The 27,134-nt window shown below is 44.7% G+C and overlaps 1 protein-coding gene across 4 annotated transcripts in view; it reads left to right on the top strand.

The window, feature by feature from the left end:
* Nucleotides 1–27,134, top strand: part of GGTA1 (glycoprotein alpha-galactosyltransferase 1 (inactive)) — a 67,541-nt gene that overhangs the window by 22,837 nt on the left and 17,570 nt on the right. For 3 of the 4 annotated variants that reach the window (XM_058523924.1, XM_058523925.1, XM_058523922.1), the window contains exons 1-3: nucleotides 13,432–13,497; nucleotides 20,610–20,698; nucleotides 26,635–26,670. In XM_058523924.1, coding sequence (XP_058379907.1) covers nucleotides 13,438–13,497; nucleotides 20,610–20,698; nucleotides 26,635–26,670 — 185 coding nt within the window. In that variant the 5' untranslated portion in view covers nucleotides 13,432–13,437. Of the gene's footprint in view, nucleotides 1–12,623; nucleotides 12,743–13,431; nucleotides 13,498–20,609; nucleotides 20,699–26,634; nucleotides 26,671–27,134 lie in introns of those variants that run through there. The other variant, XM_058523923.1, reaches the window with a different exon arrangement.

Below are 27,134 nucleotides of genomic sequence, written 5' to 3'. Positions count from 1 at the left end.
TCCCCTCTCTTTGTTCAGCTGGGTGTGTCTGTTTCCTTTTTTCTCTCACTGGTAGGCTGGGGGCCTTCTTTGGGAGGGCTCCATGGGGCTCCTGAGTGGGCTGGCGCATCTGTCCATCCTGTCCCCAACTGAAGGCCAGAGCTGGTTGGTTCATCTGATGACCCCACAGGACCTCCTGGGAGCTGGGCCTGAGCAGAAGAGGATTTATAAATCCTGAAGGGTGGAGCTGCCTCACCCTCCCCAGCAGGTTAGTTTTCCAGGGAGAAGCCTGTGAAGGGAGAGAAGGGTGAGGCCTGTACAGACAGGTCCCTGGGAGGCAGGAAAAGCATTGAAAGACCGTTTGTAAAGGTCTAGTCATGTCACCTCCTCCATGAAGCCTTCTGAGAGTTCCCCAGTCAGATTTCTATAGGAGCCCAATTCATGGCTGTATCCACAGGCTCAGGCCTAGGCAGTGGAGCCAGGAAGTACCTCCCACTCCTCAGATGAGAAAACAGAGGCACAGAGAAGGGGACTGGACATGCCTATATCACACAGGCCGGTGATAGCAGAGCAGGAGTTCAAACACAGTACTTTTAGCTTCCAGTACAAAACGATTTCCCCTAAAAGACGATTCATCTACGGCCAACATACGACTCTGTAATCAGACAAATGCTGTTTGGGCACAGCTGTTTTCTTCCTTTTCTTTTGAAAATCTGATTTTGGCAGAAGTTCCCCAGTTTACTGCCCCACCACTCCCTATTACAGTATACCCGGTCAGATTCACACTCTTCCGCTGCCTGATTGGCCCCTGTAGGCTTTCACTCAACATTCATTCAACAAATATCTATTGAGCATCTAACAGGTGCCAGGTACTGGGAAAACCCATGGGCAACCAAGATGGAAGACAAGCCCCCGCTCTGATAGTGTGTGCCTTCTAGTGGCACTTGTTTTCAGCTCCTTGTTCTACAGCTGTTAGCATTTCCAGTTTGGTCCCACTTGTCTACCACCCGTAGTAGAAGAGATTAAGGTGGGATAGAGTCATGGAAAGACCCCAGACTTGTTTTGCATTCCAGGGTTGATGACTCAGACCATACAACTTTGCAAGGGTCTTATCTTCAGTTCCCTTTCTTATTACAGCAGTCTATAATCTTTACCCTACTTCCCCCCTAGGGTTGTGTGAAAGTCAAATGGGGCTTTGTAGATGGCAGTGGGCTCTAAACACGGCATGATTATGACCTCGAGGGATGCTGAGCTTCTCACCTGTTCAGGAAATAGTACTGCTCTGAGGCAGGGGGCTGGCCTACATGGCTTCCCAAGACTCTCTCAGCCCAGGGGAGGGGTGAGAACTTCCAAGGCTCCCCCTGATACCCACTGCCAGACTGTGATAAGAACAACCAGGTGTCTCTTACCTCCATCTAGGGTCATCAGCCTGAGGAAGTGGTGAGAGGCACCCCAGAGGTCAGGAGGAGAGCCAAGACTCCTTGGTTGGGGAAATCTCTCACCCACCTGTGTCAGGGGCTCAAGCCCAGGCTGTCACCTATGGCCAGACCTCACCTCTCGATGGGAGCTCCTCATATCTTCCAAGCTATCAACAAGGCCAGCTTCTTCCTTCTCTAGAAAGAGTCTGACCTACAGCACAAAGAACCGGGGTTAGCCCCAGGGAGGGACTTACTGGTGCGAGGAAGGGTGGCTGAGGCTCAGGATGGAAGCTTGGGGCTAGAGAGGGAGCTGTGTAGCATGGCTTGGGTGGGGTCTGTCCTGGAGTTGGGTGGGACAGAGGCAGATCTCAAGATGGTTTGCTATGTATTGCTTGGAGAGAGTCATCATGATTTCATTTTTCTAGCTCTTCTCAGGGAAATAGACTTACAGCTGCAAACTCTTCTGACTGCAATCATTTATTGGATGGGCTTTCACCAAGATCATTTCAGCTCTGATACTCGCAGGTCTGTGGCAATTCTTATTGGTTATGGAAATGTCATGCCAGAAATCTCCTTTTCCCATCCCTTCCCATACCTGCAGGACTACATGGTTAAAATGTATATGTAGGGGAGGAAGAGATTTCCTCTATCCACTCTAGGTCCTTCTGGCTGGGACGAATTAAGTTGACATGAAACAGAAAAACAGGAAAAAAATCAAACAGAGCTTTATAGCATGTATACCTGGGAGAGACCCAGGGAAAACTGGGTAACTTGCCTAAATGGTGGAGGCTCTCATCTTAAATACCATCTTCAGCTAAAGACAAAAGAGGATGTTGCAGGTAGGGGGAGTCAGTTATGGGAGATTACCAGAAAAGCACACTAAACAAGAGTAAGGTTATTATGCAGATTTAAGTCCTCACCTTCCACATTGATAAGAGTTTCTAGAGATAAGGTCATCCCCCCTTTTTCCTGGTACAGAGAGGGAGATAACTTTACAGATGGAGATTTCCCTTACAAATGTAAATGTCTCTTACAAAGGGTAAATTCCACTTTTCAGAGCTTCTCCCATGTCTGCAGTTTTTAAAAGTAACCAGCCCAAAATAATCCTCATGCTAAAGAGATAAATTTTGGGGTGGCCAACTCTGATCTCCCAAGTCTCGCCTTTGAAACTAAGAAGTTTCACAGTCCTTTGAAACTTTAAGAAGTTTCATAGTCTAGAAGTTGAGTAGTAGATTGTTCCATATCACTGAATACATTTTTTAGTCCTGATAGTAGATCAGTCCAGTTAAATTCATTTCAGGAGGCGGTGATGCAGGTGGGCTCTCAAAGTTAGGCCTATATTGTGGAAGCAAGCAATCACATATTTAATAAGAAGTATTTCTATGGAAACAAAAAGAAAAACAAGGTTAATGGTCAGAGCAATTGCTAAACTGGTTTAAATTATAAACCAGTTTCTGAGTTCAAAGGACAGCCAGTTAAGAAGATTTCTAGATGTCAGTGTCAAAGCATCTTTTGCAGCTTAAAATGTCTCTGATGATGTCATTAAGTGTTCAGGTATCCTTTTGAGTGTTACACAGCAACAGGCATGCTAGCGTGGTGATCTCTCTTAAGTTTATATCAAGTTATTCAGCTTCAGTTTGCAGGGCTTCAGGAACAAGGGTGCTTTCAGTTCCCAATGATTTCGAATAAAAATGATGGAAAAAATTGAAAATGTTAGTTTGGAAATTTGTAGCCAGATATTTCAGGAGACTAGAAGAATTCAGGATCCAGTCCAGTTTACAGGTAGAAAACAAAAACTTCAAAGACAATTAACACAACTAGGATGTAATATCCACAAATGTGTATTATAGTTTTTACTGAAATATAATTTTTCCCTCTAAAATCACCCTCATTTTTACCAAAGATAGCCAAATTAAGACTAACTAGTTTGTAAAAGAAGTCTAGTTTCAATAAATTTGGCCCAATTATTTACATAAGTACAGCAAGAATAGCAACTGATCAAATAGGCTTTTTAAAATCTGCTTTGTTGGATCTTTTTATAAGGAATCTCAGATTGAACTTTAAAGGCCTCTCGAGGCCAGGAAAGCCAAACCAAGGACTTTGTCATCAGACTTGCCTGTAATACCTACAGATTTGGGTAAATTCCTCTCTTCTTTTGAGCTTCCCCAAAATATTAAGGTTCCTTGCACCTGCCAGATAAGTGACCTTCCTTACTTACACAGTAAGGTTGCTGTTTGGAACACTGTAAACAAGGTACCAGGCCAATATTTCCAAGTGGCTTTATTCCATAAAGTCCAATCTTTGTCTCTCAAAAGCTGTCTGATCATGTCTGAGTCCATACATGTTTCTGTCAAATAAGGCATTCCAGTCAAAGCTTTGGTAATATAACCAATGTTTCCAATTGTGTCCTGTTATAAGGAGAACAGATTCTTATCAAACTTATGCAAATAACTATATTGCCATGAAATAAGAATATTCACTTATTAAGAGTTTCCAAATTCTGGAGGGATTGGGTAGAGAGAAAAAGAAAAATGTTTCAATTCTGTTTACAAAAGTATAATTTACCAAACTGCTATAAGTTGTAGTTAGCTTAAGAAAAGAGAGAAAAAGTCTTCTTTAAATCTGAAAAAATTTTTTTTAAATCAGCAATATTTCAAATGAGAAGTCATAAAAATTAAAATCATCCTCATTGGTTCATTCAGTCCTGTGTAATCAATTCTTGATCTAAATCTTCTTTTAACAATTTTAGGGGGCCATCAGTTTCTCTGTTAGAGTTCTGTAATGTCTTACCCAGTTCAGTTTTATAATATGAAAGAAACCTGTATTCCATAGTAAATGTCAGAGTCCTTTCTATGAATCTCTCTGAAGATGAAAACATTTGCAAAGTCATCAGAGTAAAACAATAACTGTCCGTAACTGCCAAAAGACTTAAAAAGGACAATTGACAAAGAAACTTGGTTATTTCTGTGACATACAACACTTTAAGATAATAACTAGAATTATGACTGATAACTAGGACAGATCAGAATTCCAGGAATATTATATAATTTTTAGAATGCTTAGATCAATAACATTTACCCACACAATATCATAGGTCCATATGAAACAATGCTTAGCTATCCATTTAACCATGGTGACAGTTAAAGATTTTCAGGCAAATTCAGAAAATTAAATGGCTGTATGAAAAACCTTAGAACCTGTGATTAAAGACCTGATAAAAACAATATAGGAAATTTACTTTGATAAAACACAAAATCCCTACCCTTCTGGTAGATTACTCAAAGAAGAAAACTTTCATAATCTCTTTACCAAGAGCAGACTAAAAGTTTAAGAAAATTATCCTTTTAAGAGAGAGGGAGAAAAAAAACAAATTCTAATTTTGCACTAGCTTACTTTTGATATTAAAACTTATTTACTTAATTAAGTTCATTTTAATCAAAATGGCCAACTTGACCATGCACAAAACTCTTTTCAGAATTTCTCTTTCATAAACCTTTTAACTTTCTTTTTACATTCAGAATTTGTCCCATGCCTCATTTTTTCTTTCCTCCTAGTACTTTAGGACACATTTCTTTCTTAACAAAACAAACAAAAATATTTCCGTTATTATACCTTCTTTACTAAAAGCATATCTCACTTTCCTTGAATACAAACATATTTTCCTTATTAATTTCTAGTAGCTTTAATCCTATTAGAATTTTTAACCCTTAGAAACCTTAATTTTTAAGTAAAAACTAAGTAAGCAATTATAAACTTTCTTTTACATTAGCATTCTGTGGCTTGACAAATTTATAAACGTTCTTCATAATTTCTGGAATCATTTTTCTTATAATACCATGGTATTTTTCTTATAGTACCATCTTTTAATAAAACACAAAACATGTTTACCAATAGATCCAAAACACCTTTTAGTTTTTCTGTAATAAGAAGCCAAAAGTAGATAAACTTATTTAGTAATGTCTAATATTTTATTTGAAAATGATCTATAAATACTCAATGAATTTTTATCATTTAATTTAACCTATCAAAACTTTAAAGTTTCAAGGAACCAAAGAGATTTTTGAAGCTATTTTAAATACATGTCATAAAATATAATTATTGCTAAAAGTTTATCTATAAACTCTAAATCATTTGTTCCCAACAATTATGTTTATATTACCCAAGAAAACTTCATGAGACATTAGACAAAATCAGCAATTATTTTGTTATTATTTTTGTTAACCAGTTTTGTAATAAAGATAACATCAGATTATTTGACCAATAAATGTAGAATAAAGGCCGCATGTCTGCATCATATCCACTGCTGATAACTCTGAGGACATGCCTATTTTAATCAAACCAACAAACTTAAACAAGCTTTCATTTACCAAAGATTATTTTATATCATGTTAACTTGAAAGACATGTAAGCGCTTACTTTAAGTCAATTAAACAGAGTTCTTAATTTTAGATATACCCTCTGGAGGTAAAATATCACACATGTATAACACACATATAGACACACATAAACACACAGGTAGACACAGACAGAGACATTAAATTTTTGTCATGAATCAGGTGCAATACAAAACACTACTTTCTGAGAAACATTTGCATTTCAAAGAATGGCTCTTACGTGCTAGAGAAGATGGGAGAAGAAAATCTACATCATAAAGACACAGAGAAAGTAGTCAATTTTTCTTCAAGATGGAATTTCTGGGGCATATTTGCTTTATTAGTTTCTAATGCCTCAATCTTTTGTCTCAATCAATAGCTAGAAGCATTTTGAGGAATAGCAGAGGCTTTGGGATTGGCAAAAAACAGGTGACCTTTGAACTGCTTTCTAGAGACATACTCCTGGCCTTGAAGAGATTTGTAATACAAAGATGGTTGCTTCTAGTTCCCCGAAGAACTGGATTACATTTTGAATGACAAAAAGAGGCTGATCCACCCTTCTAGCTACAGTTTTTTTCCAATTGCTTTTTTTTTTTCGTGAGGAAGGCTGGCTCTGAGCTAACATCCATTGCCAATCCTCCTCTTTTTGCTGATGAATATTAGCTCTGGGCTAACATCTGTGCCCATCTTCCTCTATTTTGTCTATGGGATGCCGCCACAGCATGGCTTGATGAGTGGTGTGTTGGTCCATGCCCGGTATCCGAATCCACGAACTCCAGGCTACTGAAGCAGAGCACATGAACTTAACCACTGCGCCACTGAGCCGGCCCCCTCAATTGATTTTTTTTTAATATCAGGGAAAATTTTAAGAGGTGAATCAAAAGATTTTTATGTTCTAAACTTTCAGGACAATGTATCACACCTTTAAAATTCTGCAGAAAGCACTAACAAAGGCCCTTTTTTCTAAGTGTACAATTTAACCCTAGACCAATTTACCTTGGGGGGTTGGAGGAAGCTTTTATTATCTTCTTAGTAGTACCTGATATAAGCCTCTAGTTTTTATCTCATGCAGTGTGGGCTCAGGCAACCATATTGACTCCCCCCCCTTTTTTGAGGAAGATTGGCCCTGTGCTAACGTCTGTTGCCAGTCTTCCCCTTCTTTCTTTTTTCTCCCCAAGGCCCTAGTACATAGTTGTGTATCGTACTTGTAGAGTCCTAGCTCTTCTATATGCGACACCACCTCAGCATGGCTGGACCTGCGGTGAGTAGATCCATGCCCAGGATCCAAACCAGCAAACCCTGGGCCACCGAAGCAGAATGCGTGAACTTAACTGCTATGCCACCAGGCCGGCCTCTGACTTCCCTTTTGTAAGTTTAATTACCATTGTCTTAAGGGCAGATTTATATGTTGTCTTACAATCAGGCAAGGGAAACGTTCCCCAGTGAGACACAATCTCTATCCCTACAATACAATCTATAATAGAATCAGATAGAGATGCAATCACTTCACATACAGCCCATAAATGTATCAGTTTTTCTACAAAATTGCATCTGAATTCCATCAAGTCTCATACCTTTAATCATTGTTTTCATTAGGACTTTATTAATAGGTCTTGGTCTTATAATTTTGGATAGGGGAAGTATTCCCAGTCAGACATTTTAAAACATACTCAGACCAAGCTGATATAACCTTTTTCTATAAAATTAGTGCAGACATTTCAACCTTTATAATGTTATCAACACTTACACTTTTACTTTTTCTCAATTTAATTGTAACCTGAGTTAGAGTCTTAAGCCTAGTTATTATTATTTTTTTGTATTTCCTTTTTTTAATTTGGCCTTTTTATAGGTACCAATACAACAATTATGATGAGAGCTCTCAAAAAATTTTTTTTTCCAATTTAGAAGTTTTTCCAGTTTAAATGATCCATCATCTGGCCACATTGACAAGTAGGATCTTAACAGTGACTCATACCAATAAGCTTAACCATGGATGCAAGAGGCAAAAGAGATCCAGAAGTTCACTCCCAAAAAGTCTAAGAAAGCAAAGGCCATCATTGCACAGCAAGCAACGAAGGTTGAGATGACAAAGGCCCCTTATGAAAGCAATTGGGACCCCTTATGACAAACTCCCCTGAGAGCTGGCACAGCCAGACAAAGAGAGTCCCTTGGAACCCCAGTCTACTTGACTGGCTGCCAAGATGTGTGCCAGTACATGCATCCTCTGGATGGTGGAGACCAGAAAGGTCACAAAGCCAAGCTCTCAAGACAGAACAAGACAAAAGAAAAAAAAATAAAACCTCATTAACAGCTTTAGCTAAACCTTGGGTCTCTTAGAGCCAGAATAATACCTAGGAGGGAGGTGCCACAGGGTTGGGGATCGTGTGTGCTTTTACAGAGTACCTCACCATTGGACGGACATTTCCTTGAAGTTAGTGGGGGACCTGTGTCATCTACCCTGTTCTGTGACCAAGTGATCATTTCACAGGAGACTTCTTGAGGTGGCGAGTGCCCTGATGGCTCTTAACTGCTCGAGCTGCACCCACCAAATTGTAGGCTTTTTGGCTTCCAAGATGCCCTTAGCAACAGCTGTCACCTCATATGCATATTCCCAGACAACAGGCTTATAGAGATGCCTGTGTCTTATGACAAATGACAACAAAGACAGAGACAAGGAAAAATAGTGACTATTTCTGGGAGGATAAGGATCAATTAACCAATGAGTACTCAACCAAATCCTAGAGTCGCTGAGTCCAAAAAGCTAGCTTCACCAATATTTTCTCTTGCTAATCTAAATTTAGAAAAAGAAAATATTCACCACTCTTACTTTCATTGGACCCTACAAGCAGAGATCCGGGAGACTCAAGTGGTAAGAACTCTCACCTCCTGCTGGTTCTTGTCAGGGGTCCAGGATCTCTTGGCTGCTGTAGTCCAGGAGCAAGTGGTGTCTGGCCAGTGAAATTTTATCCCACCCAGGTCACCAAACTGTAGGGGAGGAAGAGATTTCCTCTACCCACTCTAGGTCCTTTTTTGTGTGTGTGTGAGGAAGATCAGCCCTGAGCTAACATCCATGCCAATCCTCCTCTTTTTGCTGAGGAAGACTGGCTCTGAGCTAACATCTATTGCCAATCCTCCTTTTTTTTTTTCCCCCTTTTTCTCCCCAAAGCCCCAGTAGATAGTTGTATGTCATAGTTGCACATCCTTCTAGTTGCTGTATGTGGGATGCCGCCTCAGCATGGCCGGAGAAGCAGTGCATCGGTGCGTGCCCAGGATCCGAACCTGGGCCACCAGCAGTGGAACGTGCGCACTTAACCACTAAGCCATGGGGCCGGCCCTAGGTCCTTCTGGCTGGGCTGAATTAAGTTGACACGAGACAGAATAACAGGAGAAAATCAAACAAAGCTTTATAACATGTATACATGGGAGAAACCCAGGAAAACTGGGTAACTCGCCAAAATGGCAGAGGCTCTCATCTTAAATACCATCTTCAGCTAAAGACAAAGGAGGATGTTGGGGGTAGGGGGAGTCAGTTATGGGAGATTACCAGAAAAGCACACTAAACAAGAGTAAGGTTATTATGCAGATTTAAATCCTCACCTTCCACACTGATAAGAGTTTCTACAGAGAGGGAGATACATTTACAGATGGAGATTTCCCTTACAAATGTAAATGTATCTTACAAAGGGTAAATTCTACTTTTCAGAGCTTCTCCCATGTCTGCAGTTTTTAAACTAAGCAGCCCAAAATAATCCTCATGCCAAAGAGACATATTTTGGGGTGGGCAATTCTGATCCCCCTCATACACTTGATACACAAATGTAAAATTGAGGGAACAGCAACACTGGGTTAATGGAACACCAGAGACTGACAATGATTGAGTACCTCAAGCACTGTGCTGAGTCCTTTTCAAGAAGCATCTCCTTAATTCTTGCAGTAATGGGTAATATATAATGTGCCAGCTACCACCCAACTGCTATTATTCCCATTTTACAGATGTAGAAACAAAGGCACAGAGAAGTTACATAAACTTCCCAGGATTGTACAGCATACGGAGCAGAGCCGGGACTCAAACCCAGGCAGCTCAGCCCCAGAGTGTGTGCTCATAGCCATCGTGCTCTAAGCCCCTCATCCACCCTGAGATGCGGGGATTATGATCATCTCCGGCACACAGAAAACCTAACCAAATTGCTCTATCACGCACAAGCATGAGGAAGAAAGTCTTTTGTGACTGCCCTAAACATATTTAGAATTGAACAGTGACAACCTGCACTCTTTGTGTCTCCAGCGTTCTTTGCCAAGAACACTTAATCCTCACTCCCCACAAAGATAAGCAGAGTGGGCATGTGGACCTTCATGTTTCCCAGCAGACAGTGGTGTGAAGCCAGGGCACCCCATACCTGGGCTGCAGCTGCCTTGGCTGCACCTTCTCTGACTTGGGTGTGGCAGATGGACAGGTACTGAATGATGACTGCTCTCTGATGGGTTGTTAGGGCTGGAAGGGGCTTTAGTGACCATGGAATGATGAGATTAGTCGGCCAGGCTGGGCACCGTGCCAAGCACTTACCTGGGCAACTTCTGGCCTCCTTTGATCAGTGGAGCTCCCTAGCCTGAGGCTCATTTCCTAGGGTTCTCTGCATCTTAATTAGAGAATGACCACAAGTGTGCTCCTTTGTTTTGAGTCTGAGCATGAGAGTGTGTTAAGGAAGGAGGAAGATCATGTTGGATCCTCTGGAAGGTGAATTTTCGGCCTTCCTGGTTTGCATGCTCTCTCAAGCTGCGGTTAACAAGCCTGGGGCCTCTAATGCTGCTGACCTGTAGCATGTCCCCTGGAGGCAGCTAGAGGGGAAGAGTAGCACCAGACTGATGAGCTGGAGACCTTGAGTAAGTCGCTGAGGCTCGCAGAGCCTCCCTCTGTTCCCTGACCACTTTGTGGGTGAGCCCTAGGATCACTGAGATAAAGGAGAGAGGCTGCTTTGTAAACTGTAAAGTGAGAGACCCATGTGACCCGTGATCGGTGCTTGGTTGTCAGAAGGACCAGTTTATCTTAGTCCGGCTCCTTAGCCTCCAGGAGGCTCCAAGCTTCTGTTATCTTTCCCTTCTGCATTGCTCAAAGTCCAGATTCCTCGGTCACTGAGTGTAACAGATCTTCCCTGAGCTCCTTGGGAGGTGCTCCGTGGTGCTTGGTATTGGGGCAGGGACACAAGAGAAGGAAAAAGCAGAGCCTGTCCATGGTCCTGTGGCCCTCAAGCCCGTGTCAGGGGAAGAAAGAATGCCCAAGAGAAGGCAGCTTCCAGCAGGAAGATTTCCGTTCATTTTTGTTCTTAACATACACATGGAAAAGGCACATTTGTGATGGATTTTCACCAAGTGGACACACCTGTGTAACCACTAGCTCAGGAAACAGCAGGACCAGCTCAGGAAACAGTAGGACCAGCCCCCCAGGAGCTCCCCTGGGCCCCTTCCTAGTCTCTCCCACCCCCATCCTGACTTCTAGCACCCCAGATTGGTTTTGCCTGTTTTTGAACTTTAAATAGATGGAAGCATCCAGGGCTTCTTTTGCTCAATATTGTGTGTGTGAGATTCATCCTGTTGATGTTGGTGGCTGTGGTTGGTTCATTCGCCTTGCTTATTTAGCATCCCCTGCTAGAGCCCAACTAATCTGTTCTGACGACGGGCCTTGGGGTCGTTTCCAGGTTTGGGTGCACTATGAACGTTCCAATCCCTGTCTCTTGGTGAGCTTATGTACATGTTCCTTTGACTATAGACCGGGAGTGGAATGACTGGGTCATAAAGTATGCCTTTGTGCAGCTTTAGTACATAGCAGCAGGAAAGACTTAAGCAAGTTGTTAGGCAGGACTTCCAGACTCTAATGATTGTGGTCAACTAGCACGTGCCCCCAGAGGAGGGGGCTGTGAAATTTCCTTTGGAGAACAGGAGGAAGAGGCTGGATTGGGCGTCATTTGCGGGGTGGGGGGCAGTCCTTGGCTCCTTTCTGTCGAGTTTTGGTCCCTCTCCTTAGTCTGGGGTTTCCAGACTGTACTTCTGGAAGGTGTCTGGGGCCACTTGGGGGGGATGGGGTAGGGTCCTTGAGCTTCATTTCCCTGCTTTGGCCAAAGTGCTCTGTGCCTCTCTTCTACACAATGTGGTTCTGAGAATGACCTCATGTGCTTTCTGAAAAAGATTTCGCTGTTTCAACCTTTGAAAATCCACTGCTCGAAGGCCCCTTCCAGCAGGAAAATTCTATTTTGGGAGCAGGAGGCGAGTGTGGGAAGGGTTAAGCATTATTCAGCCAAAGAGCTGGGTTGGCCCTCAATGACCTTTTCAAGATCTCATAGCTTGGTTTGCAATGCGGGAGATCTCATAACATTCTATAAAAATCGCATTCAAACAAAACAACTTCCGAAGCCTAAAGGATATAGAGGAAAGGCTTCACTTTGAGGAACATGTAGGTAGCATTTCAACAAGAGTTGAGGACTCTCTCTACTCTCTCCATTTTTTTTTTACTTCTCTGTTGGCTGTTCCTGGTAGTCGTCACTTGGGATTGTTTGGCTTCAGAACAGTTCCCATTTTTGCCAAGGAGTGGGTGATGTGAGAGGCCTCTGTGTCCCTCTCAAGAGTGGTGGCCTTCCCTCCTCCAACACCAGGCCTAGTTTGGACCTGTAGTTTCGCTTGGCGAGGGAGGCCAGGCCACTCAGGGGCCCAGAGAGAAACGTGTCTGCCTTTGCCTGTAGCTCTGAGTCAACAGGCCTGATAACCAGCTCATATCCTGAGGCCATCAAGGAACAAAGCCCTTGGCTGCTGCGGGATCTGTCTACCCCCCTCTTCCTGAAACAGCTGTTTACTCTTTTGACAGGAGGACTTGGAACGCAGCACCTTCCCTTCCTCCCAGCCCTGCCTGCTTCTGCGGATTGGAGCTCAATAGGACTTTGCTGTTTTGTCTTTTACTCTGAGGGGAGAGAAGCAGACGATGAGGTATGTGAAACGTTGAAATGATTTACTTCTGCATTGTCGGGGTCACGGGGGGAATCGCGAACAGGCTGCGGCGTGCATCCACCCGGGGCAGGCACCTCGCTCTCCCCCTAACCCTGTGCTGGTCCCCTCAGTAGTTCTGGAAGAAGACAAAGTCATTTTCTCCCTGGCATCGGATCTAGAAGTGGGAGCTGGCGGGATCCTGGCTCAGGGACTTCACTGAAAGTTCTGCTTTATTTTGCTCCCCCTGGCAGGACCTCACAGGGCTGTGGCCAGCATAGCTGTGGCCTGGGGTTTTCTTTGCAGGATTCAAAGTGATAACACAGGGCAGCAGGGTAAGTCTTGGGCCTGGGGCCAGCATTGTGGGTGGATGCAGAGCGCTCTCAGGGCAGTGCAGCCCCCTCATTTACCTTACCTTATTTCTCTCGGGAAAAGCCTTGCACAGTGATTTCTGGGCCAGGCAGCAAGGAAAAGCTGGCTGGATCCAGGCTTCAGATTCCTGAAGGGGAGTCAAGAAAAGGCACGACAAGATGTACCTCAGAGAACAGGTTGTTCCGATGGCGGTGGCTGGAGAGACAGTCGTGAATTTAGTCTGAAACTGTCTCTCAGTCTCCTCGTCTGTGTTTACTCTGACCCTCCTAATGAAAAACATAACTGGAAACAGCCTTCCATGCGCTCTTTTTTTCAGGATTTGTACCATGTTTCTTTCAATGGGGAGCATTTCTCTGCAATGCCCACCAATACAGAGAAGTTTTAAGGTAAAACAGCACTCTCCCCCAGCACCATCCCCATACCAAGAGCTGAGCCTGGGAGGCAGAGGGTCTGCTTCAAACTCGGCTCCCCTTCTGGGGGAGCCCAGTGACCTCAGCCTTTGCTGAAGCTCAGTTTCCTCAGCTGAAAAGCCGCTGCTCTGACCATGGTGAGGGATGAACAAGACGGGGTGCGTGAGGAGAGTCCACCCCAGGCACACAGGAGGTGCCTGGACATGGCAGAGGAGTTGAGCCAATGCTCACCAGCTGGTCCAAGGAGAAGCTAGTCCCTCAGGGAGTCTAGCCTGCGATTGGCTAGCTTTGGGTCAGTCGCTGTATGATAATCATGAAAGGGAAAGTGAGAAGATGTGCCAAAGAGACCCAGGTGATTAGTCCATGGATGAGCCTTCATGTTTACTGAGGACAGAGTGGTTAAAAGTGGGCAGTGGGGGCTGACTCCCTGGACCTGAATCCCACCTCCACCACTTTATGCTGTGTGACATCGGACAAGTTACTTAACCTTTCTGAGCCTCTGTTTTCATATCTGTAAATGGGGATAATAGAGTGACTTCACAGCGTCGTTGTGAGACTTAACAGAGAGACTGCTGGTAAAGTGTTTAGCCCAGGGCCTGGCCTAAGTTCAGTTGGGGAGCATTCAAGTGTTGCAGGGCCTGAAACTTATTCAATTTCAGGGCCCTCTTTCAGAAAAAGAATGCAAAGTTGCAAATACAGTATTACGCATGGAAGTGAATATTTAGAACATGAGAAGACATATCACAACAAATAACAAAAACTGACAAATACTCCAAATAGGACAAAATCCAGAAAACAACATAATAAAATGACATGAAAATAATATAAAATGCTTAGTATTACTTAGCTATCTAATGCACCTGCCATACTTTGGCTGCATACTCTTGGATTGCCTCTTTATTGAAACGATTATAGAGACAAAAGAAAGACAAATCAGTTTTGCCTCTAGCTGGTTAATCAGCTGTTACTTTTTGTTACCGAGAGTTTAGAAAAGTTTCCTTCTGCTTCACAACTTGTTATTGGCGATGCCACATCCGTAAATCTTTCGGCAGTTTCTCGCTCGGGTGGCTCGGGCCAGAGCGCTGCAGAACTCAGCTCTTTGGTCCTGGGTGGGGTGGGGGAGGTGGGCATGAGGTGGCTGTGAGGCCTGGATCATCATGACCCCTGAGCAGGCAGCAGAGCAGCATCTAGTTTAGCTCCTTCTCCTTGGGATCAAAGTGGGAGACTCCTGGGTGCTCAGCAAGGTCCACCTGGGGCAGGTTGTTACTGGGACTGAGGTGGGTGTGCAGGTAGTGGAGTCAGTCCCTCGGCCCCGCCTGCAGCCGCAGGACAGGCACCAAGGCTGGAGTGATTTCCCCAGGTATTCCTTGTCTCTGGGAAGCATTTGGGCCTTACCCACCCCAAGGAGAGATAAGGCCCAGTCTTGCAAGGGGGCCTGACCCTAGGCTTCACTAGCTTCTCGATCAGTTAGCCTCTGGGTTCAACTTAACTTGTGTTGGTTGCCAACCCTGTCATTTGATCATCAATTCAAGGAATCCATGCGGGCCCTTGCAGCAAGATGAGCCCTACCTGGCTACCCTCATCAAATGAGAATTCCAGCCCAGGGGTTGAATTTTCCTCCCTATCTTGGGTCAAACAGGGATGCCTGTCGTGGAAAATTAAGTCCAAGGACTTGTTTCATGGATGGGGAGACTGAGGCCAGAGAAACCTGTGACCCCAGGTTACAAAGCTGGCTGTGTGTGGGAGCTGAGGCCGACCTGCGGGTCTGCTACAAGTATGAGCCTCACCTTCCTTCCCTGCCCATCTTGAGCACCAGGCAATGGGGGCAAAGGTGACGAGCAGCTGCGCTCTGAGCTGGGGGCAGTGGGGAGGGGAGCTGATTGTGACAATTGTCACAGTGAAGGGATGGGCTCACCCTTGACTCTTCTGTGCGGTACTGCCCTGGAGGTCCGAAACTCCTCTCTCAGAAGAAGCCACAGCTCTGCTTTCAGAGCCTGAATTTCTGAATCTCTCCCACTAAAAAGCATCGTCATCATATGGCTGCCCTGTGTGGAGCATTGAGTGACACCAGGCAATGAAACACCGGGTCCTTTTGTCGCTTCAAGAACCCTATGAGGAGGGTGTTTGAAGCGCCATTTTCCATGTGTAATTGGGGCTCAGACGGTCAGAGAACATACCCAAGGCATACATCTAAGACTGCGGGTTTAAGAGTCTTAGGGCTGGCCTAATTTCTACCTGGAATACTGGATCTAAACATTACAGTGGAGGACTAAAGATAGGAGTTTTGTCCAAGGTCATTAGCACCTAGTTAGTTCCTGCTCCCTCCCCCGCCCTCTTACCTGCTCTTCTCCTTGACAGCTCCTATGTGTCCTTGACTCACCACAGTGGTCCAGAAGTGACTAAGGCTCGCAGGGTCAGCATTGCGGGGAGGAGGGGTTGGCTCCAGGGGCAGGGGGAGGAATCACAGGCTAGCAGGAGGATTCTTTATCCTGCTGGAAAGTTTGGTTGCCTCTGCCACTGCATCCCCCCTGCCCTATTCCTGCTCTCCTGTGATAATGGCTTTTCCAGGGGTCCTGAGCGCTCTGTTATTCAGCTGAGACGTTCACCTTTTCCCCTGACATGAGATGGAGAAAACAAGGTCCATTAGAATTCCTTTCAGCGAGCATTCTGTTTGGAAGGAACACCTTGACTTAGTCCAGTTGGGGTGGAACTATGAGATTCTCTGAAGGGGTGTGTGTGTGTGAACTGTTCTGTGTGGGACAAGTTGGGGGTGGGTAAGGAAGAATTAATTTCTGGGCCACATGGAAAGTTTGTCTGAAGGTCCAGAAAAGCAGAAGCAGAAAAGGAGGAGGGGGAGGGTGGAGCAAGGAAGGTAGAGAAACGACAGGCTTTACAACGTGACCCTGCCTTGCGAAATGCCCCCAGGTTTTTAGCACAGTTGCACCTGTTCCCGGAGGGGTGTGCGAGTGGTTTCATTTGGGAACTGTTGCAGGGGCTGAGGTCTGGGAGTGACCAAGGAGCAGCCCCTGGGGGTGGTAGGGTGGATGCAGAGAGAAACCACAAGTCCCATGACAAGAGGGCCTGAGAGATGGTGGGAGGGCTCCAGTGGAACCGGGCCTGGCTGAGTTCACCAGGTCCTCTGAGGAGTGGGGCCCAGGTGATCTGGAGTTACACTTTCCCATATTAGGCAGGTCCCAATTCTGTGCTCTACCCCCTAAATGGGGAATTTAGAAGCAAAGTCACATTTCCTGCTTGGTGGGTAAGATAGTCAACCACCAATCTTCAGAATTATACAGTTTTGAAAAGAGACAAACAGATAAGAGAAGGACTTTTAGACCACGTTGGCTGCCAAATGCCTCATTTTTGTCCAGAGAGAAAGATTAAAATGTTTTAAAAGATCTGTTGGCCACCCGCCAACGCTTCCTTCCCCGGAGACCTGGATTCCATGTTCCAGGAAGCATGTGCACACCCATTTCTAGTGCTTTGCTAAAGGACGCAATATTGGCTCATTTGGGCAGCTTCCAATTATAAGTCTCCAACAAGAGTGATGACTGGTCACAGCAGAAAGTCAGCAGATTCAAGCGATCTATGAAGTCCAGAAAGAAATGGGCTTCAAGAGTTGCCTCTGATGCTAATTTCCGAAATTAAGAAATGATATTTGGAGAGGGGATTAGGAGGTGTGTCTGATTTGGGCTCTCCCTGAGGTAAGCCTCAATGTCCTCTACCATGAGAGTTGGCCTGTTTCTCCGTTTGACATGTCTTAGACTGGGAAACAATTTGCATTTGATCCTCAGCAGGTGGGGTTAGTAAAGCTTGGGACACATATCCGGCAGTGCTGGCACCTCCTCAGCACACACGGTGTTGTAGCAGGGCCGGGCTTGATCAAAGACTCATCCCACTTCTGAAGCTCCTAGTCAGGCTGCAGCACGGAACAGATGGATAAACCTTTAGAGTCCCAAATGTGCATCTATTTGCACTTCATTGTATAACATGTTCTTATTCCAAAACCCTCCTTCGTTCCTTTCCCTCCAGTATGTTTTGAACACTTTCTAAGTATCAGGCCCCGTGCTATCTCATTGGATACCAACATCCCATTTTATGGATACCAGTAATGAGAACCAGTATTTTTTGAGCGGTTATAAAGTGCCAGGCACGATGCTAAGTATTTTATGGACATTATCTCTTGCAACTATCACCATTTTTATCTCCATTTTAAAAACAAGGAAATCAATTAAAATCACTTATTACGGATCCACAATCCCTTTTCTGAAAGCCTAGGGCCAGATATGTTGGAATTTAGAACTTTTTGGATGCAGATTATAGATCATATATTATGTAACACCCCCAGTGCAGCAGCACCACATAATAAAATACCTCAATATTTATGCAAAGAAACGTTTAAACAGTCTCACGAAGAGGGATAAAGATTACAAATAGTCTCATGTCAGTTAGGGCCTCGATGTTAACTGAATCACAAAAAGCCTTTTGGGTTTCAGAGCTTTCTGGAGTCGCAGATGAGGACCTGAGGAACTGCCACACATTCAGGGTTACCCAGTTTTGCGTATGTCAGAGTTGGGACTAAAATTCCCACCTCATTCCAAAGGCCATGTGTTTTATCACCATCCACACTTCTCTGGGAGTAAGGACATCAGCACGGAGAGGGGGCCACAGTCTCCATACAGATCTGTTTGCTCCCAAACCCAGGGCTTTTCTAGCACTCAATGCTAGTGCATTGACATAGACTGCAAGTGGCTTTTTCCAGCAGTGGGCCTGAGCTGCATGCAGCCATCTACATATTTTAACTTTGTCATGGGCCCTGGACCATATGTGCCAGCTCAGGAAACACAGAGAGAAAGCTCGAGACTGAGGTTTACATGGGGCCCAGCAGGCCCATCTTCTCGGGGTCTCTGGACTCTCCCATCATAGTTGTGTCTGAAAGCTGGAGGTTGAGTTACAACATTGAGTTCAGCCCTGGCTTTTCCATTTCCAAAGAGAGCTCACTTTCTAGGTAAGGAGGAAGAGTGTCATGGCTGATAATCCTGTCCTTTCTCTTCTTTAACTGGATTTAATAATAAAGGTGATGTAGCACATGAGATCCAAGACTGGACTCATCTAAGGACCCTCTTTGAAAAGAATTGGAAAATAACCTGTCCCCTGAAGGGACAGATTTCAGTGTCATTCTCATCTTATTTCATTCACTCAGCAAACATTTATAGAGAGGCTCATCTGCTCCTTGTGGGGCACTAGGGATCCGGGTTGGATAGGCCATCCCTCCTGCCCTCAGGAAGCTCAGACTAACCAGTAGAGGAGACAGAGGCATATGTGGATGTTCCATGTGAACTGCCTTCCAAAGCAATGTGTATAGCAGTGTGAATAGAGTGATGGGGGAGCCCAAGGAGAGAAAGGGCACTGTGCTGGTGGTCGGGGGGTGGGGGTGGGGGAGTGGCTGCACAAAGGCAACGACACTTAATGAATGGCACAGCTGGCCACTCTCTCCTCGTGGCTTCCAGGCGTCCATGTTCTTGGTTTTCCTCTCACCTCCTGGGCCTCTCCTTCTCATCTCCTCCTCTATCCTATCTCTGCATGTCAGCTTCAGCCCAGGGCCCTCTTCCTTCCTTTTCTCTCTCTGCATTCTTTCCCTAAGCAATAGAACTCATTCCTTTCAAGTTAAATACCGTCCATGGTCCATGGACAATACCTCCAATTGCATGTCCCGCCCACATCCCTCCAATGAACTTCAGACTTGAATGTCCACTTGCCTACTGATCTTCTCAATTTAGGGGTTCACACGCTGCTTGAGATTAACATGTCCCAAAGGGAATTCATGATTCTTATGCCCCAAACCTGCTCCTCCTCCAGCCCATCTGAGGAAATGCTACAGCCTACCTGCTCAAGCAGAAACCTTGCTTCTTCCTCTCCCTCATTCCTGATGTCTAAATTACCAGCCAAATCCTCTCTCCAAAGCATAATTTGAATTAAGCCACCTTTTTAGCACAGGCCATCCCCTCTTTTTGGCCATTAGAATAGTCTGCCATTTCCTGTCCCACGTCTGCCCTTGTTCCTTCTCAACACCCTAGCACCCAGGCAGGGCTCTCTGAATGAAGCTAGATCAGGTGATTCTCCAGCTTCAGATGCTTTTGTGGCTCCCCACCCCTCTTCCCACGCGTTTCCAGACCCTGTCTGCCCCTGTCCACCCTCTGACTGCCGACCACCACCGCTCCCTTGTTCCAGCCACTCTGAGGTGAGAGAACTGCAGTATTATTTTCTTGTTCAGGTTTTTTGCTTTTTTTTTTTTTTTCAAACATAAGAAGCTTTCTCTCCTGTCAGCCTGTAACAGTGCTGTTCCCAAATATTCTCGTCCCTTCTCACGGTGCTTTTCATCCTTTTCCATCCTGTCTTCATCCCTAGGAAAGCTTTAAAGTCACCTCCCCAGAAAGGCCTTCCCCGACCACCTGAATTAAAGTACTTCCCAACCTGTTATTCTCCACCCAGCATCCCTCTCCCTTCAACCACAATTTCATGCAGCAATCAAGAAATATTCATATACCTACTCTGTGCCAATTGTATGCTTGCTTGTGGGTGTGGTGGGGAAAAGCTGGATGGAGCTGGGAAGTGGGTAAGCCTAGATTGTAAAGGACCAGGGTCGTTTTCCCCTCTGAACATGGGGCATGTAGTCAGTATATCAAGGTCTGCAGAGCTAGGGAATGGATGCTTCCCCTCCGTCGTATGCCGACAGGTGGGGCGATATGAGTCAGAGGCAGCTGGAGTCCATGGGAACCATTTACAGTTATTCCCTCCCGCTCCCACATCCATGGTGGCCCTCATGATTAGTCAGGATACTTTCCATCTGAGCCCCAAAGTGGCCTTAACATCCTTGTCAACACAAGCCACCCTATCTACGCGTTGAATTAGCCTAATTTGCCATTGCAGACCTATGCAATTTAAAGTAGAAGACACTCAGTAGCTCTAGTTAAATATTCGTATAAAACGGATCCTTTTAGAGAAGATATGGGTAGAAGCATTTCTTAAAAACCATTATCTTGCTCTGGATTTATTTAATCTATTTTTCCCCTCTTCTTTTTTCCCAGGTGAAAATAATGAGTGTCAAAGGAAAAGTGATTCTGTCAATGCTGGTTGCCTCAACTGTAATTGTTGTGTTTTGGGAATATATCCACAGGTAATTATGAAACATGATGAAATGATGTTGATGAAAGTATGGCTTTGACTCTAATCTCCTGGTATTAACCAAGTCACCAGGTTGAATTAAAATTAGGATTAGCTGGAACCATAAAGAAGAGAGATTCCACCCTTCCTGTATCCCTGAGCCCTGGACTGTCTTTAAAATTATTAGATCTCCAAGTACCTCCTGGCTAATTAATTATCTTCCTTCCTGCCATGTTCCTAATGTCTTAATTTTTATACCTTTGCAGTTCTGGGTAGGCTAGGTCCAGAAACAGTAAGATTGTATTAAGTCCAAAATGTAATTTTAAATTATTTATACGACCATACAGAAATTACCTTAAGAAATTTCAGATAGGAGTACCATGAGAAATCCAACCTGATTTTTGCAATCCTAAGATATTTGCAGAGTTTCAAAGAGCAACTCAAGTTGTTGACTTTTGCTGCAAAATACACTGAGTCGTTGGTGATTCATTTGTGCCTGGCTAAAACTTTGGGGTGTTTTGTTTTGTTTTTTTTAACTCTGGAAAGCAAAATGAATTAAACATTTCTGAGTTTTCAGATTCATCCATGGATTCACCCCAAATGTAAGAGCTGCTTCTGTGTTTTTGGAAACTACAATGCCTCAGAGATTCCAGTTGGAGAGGCTTCTGACAGGAAGAAATCTTTGCAAGCAGCTACAAAAAGTGCATGATGCCTTTGACTTAAGAGGTGCTGGTACAGCTCAGCCTTTCATTCAAAAAGTCCACTGTATGACTCTGGGCAGGCAGAGCCATCTCAGCGCTGTGGGGGAGGGGAAAATGCCCCCCTTCCCCTCACGGTTCTCATGGCTGCTCGAATAATTAAAATGATGTGAGGCAGGTTAACAGCAGAAAATCAAAGTTCAATAGGTGCACATGGAGAATTCACATAAGCACGAAAAGTTCCGAAGACAGGCAAAAGGAGATATACGTGTCATTCTGGACTAAGGAGAAGGGGCAGGGATCTGGGCCTTCAAAGGGAAAGGAGGCAATTTACAGGAATTTGTAAAGAATTAATACTTGGTAAACAAATGTTTGTTGGGCTATCTAGGGACAGAGGGACACAGAGAGGACTTCAATCAAATGGCCTTGCTAGGTTCCTCCCTGTCTACCATATCTAGTTCACATCATATTATAGGTTGTCTATGGTGATAGCTCCTTCCTGGAACAGGCCTTCCCTCTTAAATTCTTCTAGGCAGATAAGGGGAAGATCAAAGTTTCTTCCTGAGCCTTTTGTTCTTAAAAATAATCAGCCTCAAATAATCCTCAAGCCAAAGAGACGCCTTTTGGGGTGGCAAATTCTGCTCCCCTACAGCACCATTAATATTTTCATGGTGAAGTGTTTAAGTAGCCCCCAAGTTCAAGATGATGGCCTGGTTTAACATGTCAATATCTCTTTCAATTTTTAAATTCTAAGGTTTGATGAGCCAGCAGGACCATCTTGGCTACTAAAAAAGGAACTGTACCTTTAGGTCCATCAATAGAAGGAGGACTCTCCAGAATACGGGAGCTTTTATTACCTGGGGTGCTGCATAGATCTAACCACTTCTGGAGTGTTACTCTGTTTCATTCTGAACAACTCATTTTAAGAAAACTTGGCCAGCTAGAGTGCGGCCAAGTTAAAGGGGTCTACAAACCAGGTCTTTCAAATTCAGGAAACTGAGGGTATTTAGTCCAAAGGAAAGATGACTCAGAGTTACGTGCAAGGACCCTGGGGCTCCCTTTGGTACTTGATGGCTGAGGAAATACCCTTGCTGGAGTCTAGAGCTAGGCTGTCTGGGGCTGGTCCTATACTACCACTTACCTCCTCTGTGACCTTGGGCAAGTTACTCAACCACTCTGTTCCTCAGTTTCCCTACCTTTAAAAATGGGAATAATAATAGTCCCTGCTTCCTAGGGTTGTTGGGAGTATTAAATAAGTTATGGTGTATGAAGCATTTAGGGCAAAGCCTGGAACTCAATAAGCATTCAGTACACGCTAGCTGCCATCATCATCTCATCCTCTGCCCCAGGGGGCCAAACAGGACCGCGGATCTTGACAAATAGAAGGAAGAGCTCTAGCAGTTGGAAGAATCCAAGAGAAGGACAAACGTCCTTTGGGTTTCCTGCCCTGAGTTGAAATGCTCGTGTGGATGACCTTCAAGCTCTGAAGGCTCGATTGCATAACCTCGGTGTTTTGAATCTCAGCCAGAGTTGTACTTCCATATTCCGGGCGGTCACAAAATTAAAATTTGGGAGCCAAAGGCCCAAATGTGCATTTTGGCACTGACCTCCCATAACGAGGGTTATTTTGCAGTGCCGGGCACACTGTCTCTGCACAGTGGCCAGAGCAGGTTCTGGCTGCTCTTCAGGGCCGTCGTCTGGCACTCAAGACTGTGACCACATCATTCTGCAATATGAGGAATCTACTTGAACGTCTGCAAGAGGCTTAAAAGGCAGCAGATCCTTTGCCACCTTGTGAATTGGCCATGTGATGGTTTGCGGTGAACTGAGGGCACTGACATTAGACAGGTGGGCAGCATTGAGCTAGTAAGGATTTCAAAATAACCCAATCAAACACATCAACCGATTAGTACATAGAACTGTTGTCAGTAGAGCATCCTGAAAGAATGTCATCCAGGACACTGTTTGATTTGAGGCTAGATTAAAAAAAGATCTCAGAATTTTAGAGCTGGAGGAAACTTTAAAAGTCATAATAAAATAATAAAGAAGGTGATAGTGATTACGAGGATAGCGGCTACTAGATATTGAGTGTTGGCATGTGCCAGGAACTGCACTACACATTCCCTCGAGCTCTTCTGATTGCCCTGCAATATAAATATTAGTCTAAGTTTCTAGATGAGAAACACTGAGTCTCCACAATGTCAATGTTAATGTTCAAGGTCACATTTTCAGGAGGATTTTGGTCCAGGGTGTCTGACTGTAGCCTATTTACTTACCCACTGCACACCCTTTCCTTTAGTGGAGGGATTCCCATTTTTCAAGTGACAAAGTGAAGACTAAATAGGTGAACTGACTTAACCATGAATTAATGTCCACGTGCTAACTAGAACGCAGAACTTCTGATCCATAGTTCAGGACTCCTCGAGCTACTTGTCTATGCCGAGTGCTGTGAGGGATACAATGTGAACCAAGTAGAACTCCTCCCCTCAAGGGGTTGTGATCTAGATGGAGCAAGAAGACATGTGTGTAAATAATCAATGATACGAAGTAGAGGAAGGATATCAGGGGTAGAGAAAAGGAACTGTGAGAGTTCCAGGAGGTAAAACTCATGTTTGGCTTAGAGGGGATCTATTTTTTGCATTCATTTATAAATATTTGTTGAGCACCTACTATCTGCCAGGCAATGGGCTAGGATTGGATCAAGCAAGGCACAGCAGAGGTGACATTTGAGCTGTGCCTTGAAGGATGAGTACATGTTAAATGCTGTACACTGCAGAGTGGATATTTCTGTGACCGCTGAGATGCTGAAGGATTCTGGGAGAGGAGGGTGAGGAGGGGAAGAAGGAGGGATTATTAAAGAGATGTGACAAGGTGGTGAGTCTGAACCTACAAATTGATGCCCTGAGTTCCAGGGGGGTGTCTGAGTGCTGGATTCATGTGGGTTCTCCCCCTCTTTCCCCTCTCCCTTCCCCCACTTGTAGGATCTGGAGTCAGATTCCTCAGGTTCAAATACTGGTTCTGCTCCTCACTTAGCAGTGTGACCTTGACCAAATCACCTAATGCCTCTGAGCCTCTGTAGGATGAGGAAGAATAGAACCTACTTCATTGATTGTTGTGAGGATTCAATGAGCTGATATATGTACATTGCTTAGAACAGCGCCTGGCCAAGTATTAGCTATTATGAATATTGTCAGAATCGATATAGAAACAAGGAACTTCAGAGGTTGGTCCATGTGTACTGAGCTCCAAAGGAAAACCATAGGCGGTGAGAGGGCTTACATTTTATTCCTCCAATGAGATGTGGACTCCCAGCAGCAGGAGGAGGCAGGAGGAGGGATAAGAGGTTAAGGAGCCTTGGCAGGAGTCTGAAGCAACTATTAGTCATTTATTTTTTTCGGAGATGAGAGAGCTGGGGCCAAGCAGGGGCTGAGCCAGGGCAAGTGCCTTAGCCCAAGTCCAGACCTCTTTTTTCCAGGCTACATCTCTTTTATTCACAGGCTGGAGAAGTGAGCACGTAAGGCTTAGCATTCGGGCACAGCTTCCCTGCACAGAGAATGGAGTAATCCACTATGACGAATCCTGTCGCTGTACCCCCAAAATGTCTCTCAAGTCAGGGCAGTTCTCTCCCTCCATCTCCACAGCTGCTTGGATCTGTGCCTGGACCACTGCCATCACCTCCTAAATGGTCACCCACATTTACGCTTACAATCTCTACCATCTATTGTCCAGTGACCATTTTCAGATGCAAATAAGACCCTGTCTCTCCCTTGCTTAAAACACTTCAAAGGCAAAATCCCCAGTAGGTCCCAGCAAGATCTGGGCTCTGGCTACTTCTCTTTTATTTCCTTGCCTATTTAAATGCCTCCTTCCTTCCTCAGGGCCTTTGCATATTTTTCCACTCTATCTGGTAAATTTTTCCTCCTTCTTCTTCACCTGAACTCCTATTTACCCTTCAGAACTCAGCTAAAACATTATCACCTCCTCTGGGAAGATTTCCAGGTCTTCCTGTTAAGTGCTCATAGTTACGATTTTTTTTTTTTGTAGCCCTTCATGGAGTTTGAAGTCCTGTATCTGTGTGATTTTCTGAATAGGGTCTGCCTTCTCTACTAAATTGTCTGTGCCACAAGCACACACAGTGTCACTGCACAAAAATGGGATTCTCCTACCCGATGTGCATTAAAAAACCCCAATTATTATGGCGTCAGCTTTTGGGAAAAGAAATCAGCTTTATTGCTAGATCGATCTGCAAGGAGGCAAGAAGCATCAGCTCTCAGATCTGTCTCCCTGATCCAGGGCTTGGGGCAAAATTTATGGGATGAAGGGAAGGGCAGTCTGAAATGTGGTGATAGATGATTGGAGGTGAGGAGAAGTGAGGTAATTGATGATCTGCACAAGCATGGTCAAGCTTCATGGCTCTTCATAGGACACACGTTTAGAAAATGGTGGTGCTAGCATGATCTGAGGGTGGAGTTTTCAGCCCTTTGACATCAAAAGTGTCACTTATTGGGCATTTGCACAGGCCCAGTTGATGGGCTGGTGGTCTCAACTGGCCTAAACTGGACAGGGGGTCTCAGTTCCTGAAAAACTACTCTAAACTACTCTGTTGATAAGATGGGGTCAGTTGAAATGGTCCTAGAGGGCCCGTGGTTACAATACAGACTATGTCTGTCTTAGCCAACACTGGATCCCGAGCACTTGACATATCATGCTCAGCAAGTCTTTGTTGAATGAATGGAGATGGTCCACTAGAGGGGTCATACATTCATTGGCCCAGTCCCGTAGGTGCCTTAAGATGGTCTCACTGCCTTTCTTAGCTCAAGAAGTGCCTTTTGAGACTGCTCTGTAGAAGGCTCTGAGCTGGACGTGGCATTAGACTCTGCAGTCGCTGTTTTGTTTTCTGGGGGGGAAGATAAAGCCTGAGGGATGGCTGGGCCATGGTGTTCCTGAGTAGGTGAGCCATCTCTGGAGCCTCTCTCCCTCATTGAAGTCACCCCGGACAATGGAGGGCTGTCATGTTTTTTTTTATCTGAGATTTGAGAGTCTCAAAGACCTCCTTCCCACCCCTTGTTCTGGGTAATCCTGAAGTGAAGGCAAGTGGAAATTCCCAGTCTCTTGATATCAAAGGAAGGTGGAAACTTAGCTAAAACCCAGGCTCTCAACTCAGCTCAGGGCTTCAATGATAGTGGTTGCAAATAGCTTTTCTCAGAATTAAAAGTAACATGATACGTTTTTATTTCTTGTTTCCTTTTAGCCCAGAAGGCTCTTTCTTGTGGATATATCACTCAAAGTAAGTGCTTTGAATTCTAGATATCTATGGGATGGTCCCACATTCACTCTTGCCCCCCACTACAGTCCATTCTTGACACAACAGCTGGTGATGGAGCTCTGGTCAAAGGTGGAGGGGAGGGTGGGTTCCCAGAGATCTGGACTGCATTCCCCTGGCTCCCTACACCTGTCTTTATAGAACCACCACTTGTGTTTTGCCCTTGCATCTCATCAAGGGTCTCTTTAAGTGGTGTCATTTGGAGAACATTCCTGCCTTCCTGATAAAAAGAATGAGGGTAGATATTGTCCCTTATGCTGCCCAGTATATGTTGTATAAAGACCCTTGCAAGAAATTTTTTTGAGACAAAGGCTCAGGAAAAAAGTTTGGGTCTCCTGATGAACTAGTGTGTGTATTATTATTACTATTATTATTATTATTATTAAAGGCAGTGAGAACTATGTAAGCCTTCCTTTTTTTATCTTTGG

Source organism: Diceros bicornis, chromosome 28 (genome assembly GCF_020826845.1).
Source record: "Diceros bicornis minor isolate mBicDic1 chromosome 28, mDicBic1.mat.cur, whole genome shotgun sequence".
NCBI classification, from domain to species: Eukaryota; Metazoa; Chordata; class Mammalia; order Perissodactyla; family Rhinocerotidae; genus Diceros; species Diceros bicornis.
This window is presented reverse-complemented; position numbering and strand designations above follow the sequence as displayed.